The sequence below is a fragment of the Chlorocebus sabaeus genome, chromosome 10, assembly GCF_047675955.1.
Source record: "Chlorocebus sabaeus isolate Y175 chromosome 10, mChlSab1.0.hap1, whole genome shotgun sequence".
Taxonomy (NCBI): Eukaryota; Metazoa; Chordata; class Mammalia; order Primates; family Cercopithecidae; genus Chlorocebus; species Chlorocebus sabaeus.
In genome coordinates, this window is record NC_132913.1 from 84,960,639 (window position 1) to 84,967,313 (window position 6,675).

General features: G+C 46.5%; 1 protein-coding gene across 4 annotated transcripts in view; it reads right to left on the bottom strand.

The window, feature by feature from the left end:
• The window catches only part of BOLL (boule homolog, RNA binding protein), a 61,081-nt gene extending 55,667 nt beyond the window's left edge, over positions 1 to 5,414 (bottom strand). For 2 of the 4 annotated variants that reach the window (XM_073020273.1, XM_073020272.1), the window contains exons 1-2: positions 5,192 to 5,414; positions 994 to 1,137 (exon numbers count right to left, since the gene is read on the bottom strand). Coding sequence is in view for 3 of the 4 variants with exons in the window: in XM_073020272.1 (XP_072876373.1) it covers positions 994 to 1,137; positions 5,192 to 5,212 (165 nt within the window). In the remaining variant the exon portion in view is untranslated. Of the gene's footprint in view, positions 1 to 993; positions 1,138 to 3,841; positions 4,533 to 5,191 lie in introns of those variants that run through there. The other 2 variants (XM_007965757.3, XM_038001805.2) reach the window with 2 other exon arrangements.
• Between the last annotated feature and the right edge of the window lie 1,261 nt (positions 5,415 to 6,675).

The following is a 6,675-nucleotide window of genomic DNA, read 5'->3' on the forward strand; positions in this document are numbered from 1 at the left end:
ATATGGAACTAGTGAGTTATAAATGTCAAATATCACACCTAATGGCATAAGGAAAGTTTTTTTTTTGTCAAAAATAACTCTCCCTATAATTTCTAATATGTAAAATAGAGTCTTGGAAATCCTTCCATATATCCATTTGAAAGTAAGAGTATTCCACTTACAATATTTATGCATGCCTTTCTTGTAGGTGTTTACTCATGCGGGGTGGGGGGCACTGCACATCATCTCATGATCTATGTTTCCTTGAAAGAGTGGAATGGCTGATTACATGATGTAAATATATTACTTTTTAAAAAACTTTTATTTTAGGTTCGGGGTACACGTGCAGATTTGTTATAAAGATAAATCGTCATGGGGGTTTGTTGTACAGATTATTTCGGCACCCAGGTACTAAGTCTAGTACCGAATAGTTATTTTTTTCTGCTTAAATATATTATTTTTAAGATGCTTTATTTTGACAAGGACACAGAAGTTTTCTGGTAATCAAATCCTAAACTCTAACATAGAAAGTGCTCTGCAAAGAATAGACGCCTAGGAGGTTGCTCAGGAATCTGAGATGAGTTGGGATAAAGAAATAGTATTTCATAAAACTAAGTTTTTAAAAAATTGAGTCTCTTTTGAAAATTATAATCATTCATTATTTTGGCTATTGGAGTATAGGCAAGAAAGTATAATTAGTTCTGGTATGGAAGAGTGTGGAGCTATGAGACAGAAAACGAGGCTTCTAGTCTCACTCTGTCACTATGTGGCTGGCTAGGAGCCTACAGCAAGTCAATGAGGCTCAATTTCCTTGTATTTGACATTGAACAAACAGTTTTTATACTTTATGTAACCTACATGTTGGTTCGAAAGATTCTTTATAAGAAGGTAATTCGAAATCTATTAATCATTATGCAAATATGTTATGATTTTATAGCTGCACAAATAAACAATTTCTGAGAAATAAAGACTTCTAATGAAAAAATACACTTTACTGCATGCATAAATAGGTACCTTAAAGTCGATTCCTCCTACAAAGATGCGATTAGGGATCACTGTTCCATATCTTGGGGCACTTGTTGGGTTATTCAAAGGCACAGGCGACACAGGATTAGGGGATGGAGATAATGAATCTGTTTGCATCTGGTTTGACGTTTGCTGTAAAATAAAATTCTTTTACACTTTTTGCACTGGGTATAATGCAGTCTGCTTTTGATGCAGACTGAAAATGTATATCTTTAAAAAAGATGAGTCATTTAGGTAAAATATAGTATTCTAGGCTTTACTTTTAATATTATAAAAAATTATAATTAGAGCTAAGAGCTTTTTAGAGCAACAGAACTAGGAAACACAGAATCTACTCCATTATAGAGATTTTAAATATTAAGTACATTACTTAAAATGCTTATGTTATTATCAAACCGATTACTTAATTGTTAAGGGGAATATTAAACTCATGAAGATGTTTGAGAAAGAGAAAAACAGTCCCAGCCTGACACAATCAGCTAGGCCCTGGTGTTGTTAGAAGTTGGCCTGGCACTCACGGCTAGGCTGTGGTGTTCTCTCATTAACAGAATACCAACATCAGACAAAGTCACCCTGTGACTCTGATGGATTAAGATTAAAAACAAGACCACTCCACAATCATGTTTGAAGGCTGACTAAAAAAAACGCATTGCCCAAATCCAATAATAATCAAACATCCCTCCATTCTGGCTGATATGAGTGACTGCCCCTTCTTTATCAGTTATAGTTTTGGCCTCGATCCATTTTTCTTTCCTTTTAGATAAAAGTTAACACATCCAATCATAGAATTACTACCATTTCCTGACGATATACATTCCAGAGTAAAGCCCTACTTCCTTAAACCCTCTCTAAAAATTGCTCAACACAAGCCTATATCCTATGAGTTCTAACACCTTCTGATTGAGAGGCCCTATGGTTTCTGTTTTCCTTTGTTTGAACGATTAACAGACCCAACTTCACTAAATGACGCTTGTGTTCCTGGTGGTCTTTAACTAACGGTCATTCATAAGTTAATAAACTGTAACATTCACATTCACCATTTTCAGCCTGAAGGTCAAAATTTTAAATGCACTTGTCATTTTGAAGATTGGACTGATTTTGTTAAAAATTATATACTTACAGCTCATAAATGTTTATTCCAAAGAATTAGCTCAGTACATATCCATATGTTCACAATGATAAGTTAGAGGATCTAATTTAAATTTTAATAAACATATATAAATGTATAAGCCTTTGCAGAATGGTAAAATAATAGACTTTTAAGGTATAACTGAAAGAAAACCAGGACTTGAGAATCATGTAGAAGAGAAACCAATTCAAGAACTGGTGAATTATTTTCCATCTGGAAACACTAAACACACTTCTGAGACAGTCTAATATCCTAAATGTGTGCTTCAAAAAACTTGAAGTAAACTGGGTGTTGTGGCTTGTGCCTGTAATCCCAGTTGCTTGGGAGGCTGAGGCAGGAGGATTGCTTGAGGTCAGGAGTTCAACCCCAGCCTGGGCAACAAAGCGAGACCCCGTCTCAAAAAGAAAGAAAAAGAAAATAACAAATCTTGAAGTTCATAATTCCAGTTCTCTGAGAAACAAACACATGAAAATGAATTTCCAGCTCAGGTAATAGAGCTGTTCTTTTTCAAATTTGTGTTCTTTCTTCTCTGGTCAATACAATCACAATCCCTCAATTAATCTTTGCAAGAGGTACAGAGAAATGACTAGGGCAGGAGTGGCAATTGGGCTATAGGCTGGACCTTATGGGCTCTCTTCTCCATCCAGCCTTAAGGAAGTACATACTCCTAATAAGGGAATACGTAAATACTTCTTTTAAAACACGGAAAAGCCACCACATTTAATAATTACTATGTTGTAGTTTCCAATGAAAGAAACTGGGAATCTAATCTTAACACCTTTCTCTTTGGGCACTTGGAGGTTATTTGTGACATCAGTCACTTTGCTCAGTAGGATATAATGCTCAGAATGGCTAATTCTGGAATGCTTAGTATTTTTTAACTGTGGATTTTGTATTGCTAGAAATAATATAACAGCTCTAGTAGATGTAATCTTGTCTTTCTGCCCATTTGTTTACAGTGTCAAAGTTACCTATTTGCTAAATTAAAAAAATCATTCTTCATGAAATTCTCTTATTGAAAATAAGATGTACTAATTTGTTTGCAAGTTTAAGAAAAAGACAAACCCCATTATATTTCATCGAGGGAAGGATGAAATGAACGGAAGTAAACAGTGCTTTATTTCCAATCTCGAGAAACTAAAGGATACTCCCTGAGAAAAGAAAAACCTTTCACACTCAATTCACTTCACTCTCCTCCATTCTCTAAGGCTCCTGCTCTAATGTGGGCTCGCTTTGCTTAATTATTCTCCCTCATCATTTTCTAACATACGATATAATTTACTTATTATGTCTATTATCCGTCTCCACTATTATGTAATGCACTAGGGCAGGAGTTTTGCTTTTTTCACGGCAGCATCTAAAGTACTGACAGTACACAGCAGGTGCTCAATGAATATCTGTTGAATGACTAAAAGTGAATCATTTCTTCAGGAGAGATCTGCTCACGATATGCCAAATAGGCTGAAGGCAAAAGAATACAGTATAACAGCAGTCTACTATATATATACACATGTGTATATGTGTATATATATATATTTGAGACAGAGTCTCACTCTGTCACCAGGCTGGAGTGCAGTGGCGTGATTTCGGCTCACTGCAACCTCTGCCTCCCCGGTTCAAGAGATTCTCCTGCCTCAGCCTCCCGAGGAGCTGAGACTACAGGCGTGCACTAATTTTTTTGTATTTTTAGTAGACACAGGGTTTCACCATGTTGGACAGGATGGTCTCGATCTCCTGACCTCGTGATCCGCTCACCTCAGCCTCCCAACGTGTTGGGATTACAGGCGTGAGCCACCGCACCAGGCCTACAAAATATTTTAATGTTAGCAATAGCAAGGCTCAGGTAGAGGCAACATCTAAGTTCATTATTAACAATTAGTGATGCATTGAGTTAAAAAACAAAGAAAGCCTCAAATTCTAACTAGCAATAAATTCCGCACGTGTTACGGAAGCACCTAGAAGGGGACTGTTGTTGGGTCTGAAGTCTCCTCCGCTTGCTAAAACTTCCAGCACTAGAGAGTTTATTAAACTTCTCCTCCAAAGCAATGTGCCCTCACTGGCTCCTCCCCTTAAGTCAACCTCGAGATCTAGCATCTATTTTGCAAAGGAAGACAGCAGGAACGGGCGGGCTAACCGTCGCAGTCCCTGCCTCGGCGCTCCTCCCCCTCCAAGGCCAGCAAGTTGCGGCACTGGGGGAAATGGCCGCGGCGACAACTTCCTCGAGTTCTCTCGGGTCATCGTGAACGTGGGCACCAAAACGAGGATCCACCCCCTCCCCACCAAAGTGCGGGAGGGAAAAGAAGGCTAGCCAGCGAGAAATTTTGCCCCGCAAATCCGCCAGCAGCAGTGGCGGGAACCCTCAACGGCACCGACCCCGCCGCTGGCCTCGTGCACAGCTGGTCCCCACCCTCGCGCGGCGCTCCCTGATTGGCTGCTGGCGGCGGGACGGGGCGGGGCGGGACGGCACGTTGCCGCTGCGCCTCGGGCCTGTGTGGGCCGTCCTCCTTCACTTCCCCAAGTCCGCCCTGACCGGCTCGGGTGCACAGCCAGTGCGATAGTGTCCGGATCCCACCTGGGCCACAGGCGGGCCCCCGCGAGGTCTCTCAGACCTTCCGGTCCTCGCTGACCAGTCGGGGAGTGGAGGCGTCGACCGCCCTGACAACTCCTTGCTCTGGGCCGCTGGGTCGAAGTTCGGCCCGAGGGAGCGTCAAAGACGCTGCCTAGCCCAATTTCGGCGGGAAAGCAGTTTATCTGCTCGGACTCCACCCCGGCAGCCCGCCGCCTCCCGAAACATCTGCGCCTGAGGTCCCCTGGCCCGTCTACACCCAGTCCAGGCCCCGTGGCGGCGCCTTCCTGACCCCCATGACACAGCCAGACGAGGTCTGCGGGCGGGCGGCTCCTGGCAGCAGTCGATGGGGCACCTGGCCACGTTTCTTCCTAACCAGATAGCGAGCGTTTGGGGTCTTCACCTTGCCCCTCCAGGCCCTCAGGGACCGGCTCCACGCTGCTCCTTCTCCCCGCTACCCCGCGCCCTGGGGCCCTGATCGCCGTACTCACCTGCCCGGACTCGGTTTCCATCTTCCTCTCTGCTCTTCAGAGACGCGGGTAGGGAAGAGAAGCCTAAAGTTTGAAACCACCTTCACGCCAAGGCAGCAGCGCTGCTTGTCCTGCCTGGGACTCTCGCCCCCTGGCGGCGAGGGCGGCGGTGGCAGCTGCAGGGGAGCAGGCTCGGACCCGGGCCCTGAACCTGCCACCTGGCGGGTGGGGAGAAGCAGACGGCGTCGCCTCGGGTGGCAGGCGGCGGTGCGGGCGGGCGCCGCAAGCCGGAGAGGGGCGCGGGCGGGCGAGTTTCGGCTGTGGCTCTGGGACTCCGAGCCGGGGCGTCTCAGGGGCAGAGCGCACGGCACAGCGGGGCGGGCGTGGGGCGTGCGGAGCGAGGACTCTGTTCTGGGACCCCTCTCGCCTGCTCTCAGACGGCTGGGGAGGAGAGAGCGAGCGGTCGGGCAAAGCTCCATGCACGGCACGCCTTCCCGTCTCCTCCACTTGAGAAGAGTCGGCCTCTGGGACTGGTGGGTTTCGAGAGGTTGAGATGACCTTAAGCCTTTACTGGGCTGGAAGAAGCCGATTGACGGGCGACTTCCGAAGACTGGTGTAATGTGAAGAAGGTTCTAGAGTCAAACTCTGACTCTCGGGGCCTGACGCGCCAAACTCGGGGGCTCCCGAGAAGCCGCGGACTCCTCTCTGCACCTGCTGCCGCCGTCACTCATCCCGCCAGGCGGGCGGGGCCGCGCGGGTGGCTTCGTCAGGACCTGCCGCTCAGCCTAGTCGGGCTCCGGTGCCCGCCCCGGACCGTGCCCGAAGCGGGTCCCGGCCCCGTTGAGCACCTCCAGCAGCGGCACAGCCTCTGGAATGGTCCCAGACGAAGCCACCCGCACGGTAGGGGGCGACTTAGCGGCTCCAGCCTCCAACAGCCTTGTGATCGCCTTTGGAAGAAGATTGCATTAAAAAAAAAATTAATGAATTAGTTAACTCATTATTTTTATTTTTGTTTTTGAGACGGAGTCTCGCACTGTCGCCCAGGCTGGAGTGCAGTGGCGCGATCTCGGCTTACTGCAGCCTCCACCTCCCAGATTCAAGCGGTTCTCCTTGTCTCAGCCTCCCGAGTAGCTGGGATTACAGGTGCCTGCTACCACACCCGGCTAATTTTTGTATTTTTAGTAGAGAAGGGGTTTCACCAGGCTTGAAATCCTGACTTCAAGTGATCTGCCTGTCTTGGCCTCTCAAAGTGTTGGGATTACAGGCGTGAGCCACCCTGCCCGTCCAGTTAACTATTTAGACACGAAGGCTCACTCTGTCGCCCAGGCTGGAGTGCAGTGGCGCGATCTCACGCTCACTGCATTCTCGACCTACTGGGCTCAAGCGATCCTCCCACCTCAGGCTTCTGAGTAGCTGGGACCACAGGCAGGCCCACGCCACCATGCCTAGCTGAAAGAAGACTGCTTTGTAAAGAATACGTATTTCTAGTAGGTAGCTAAAATGAT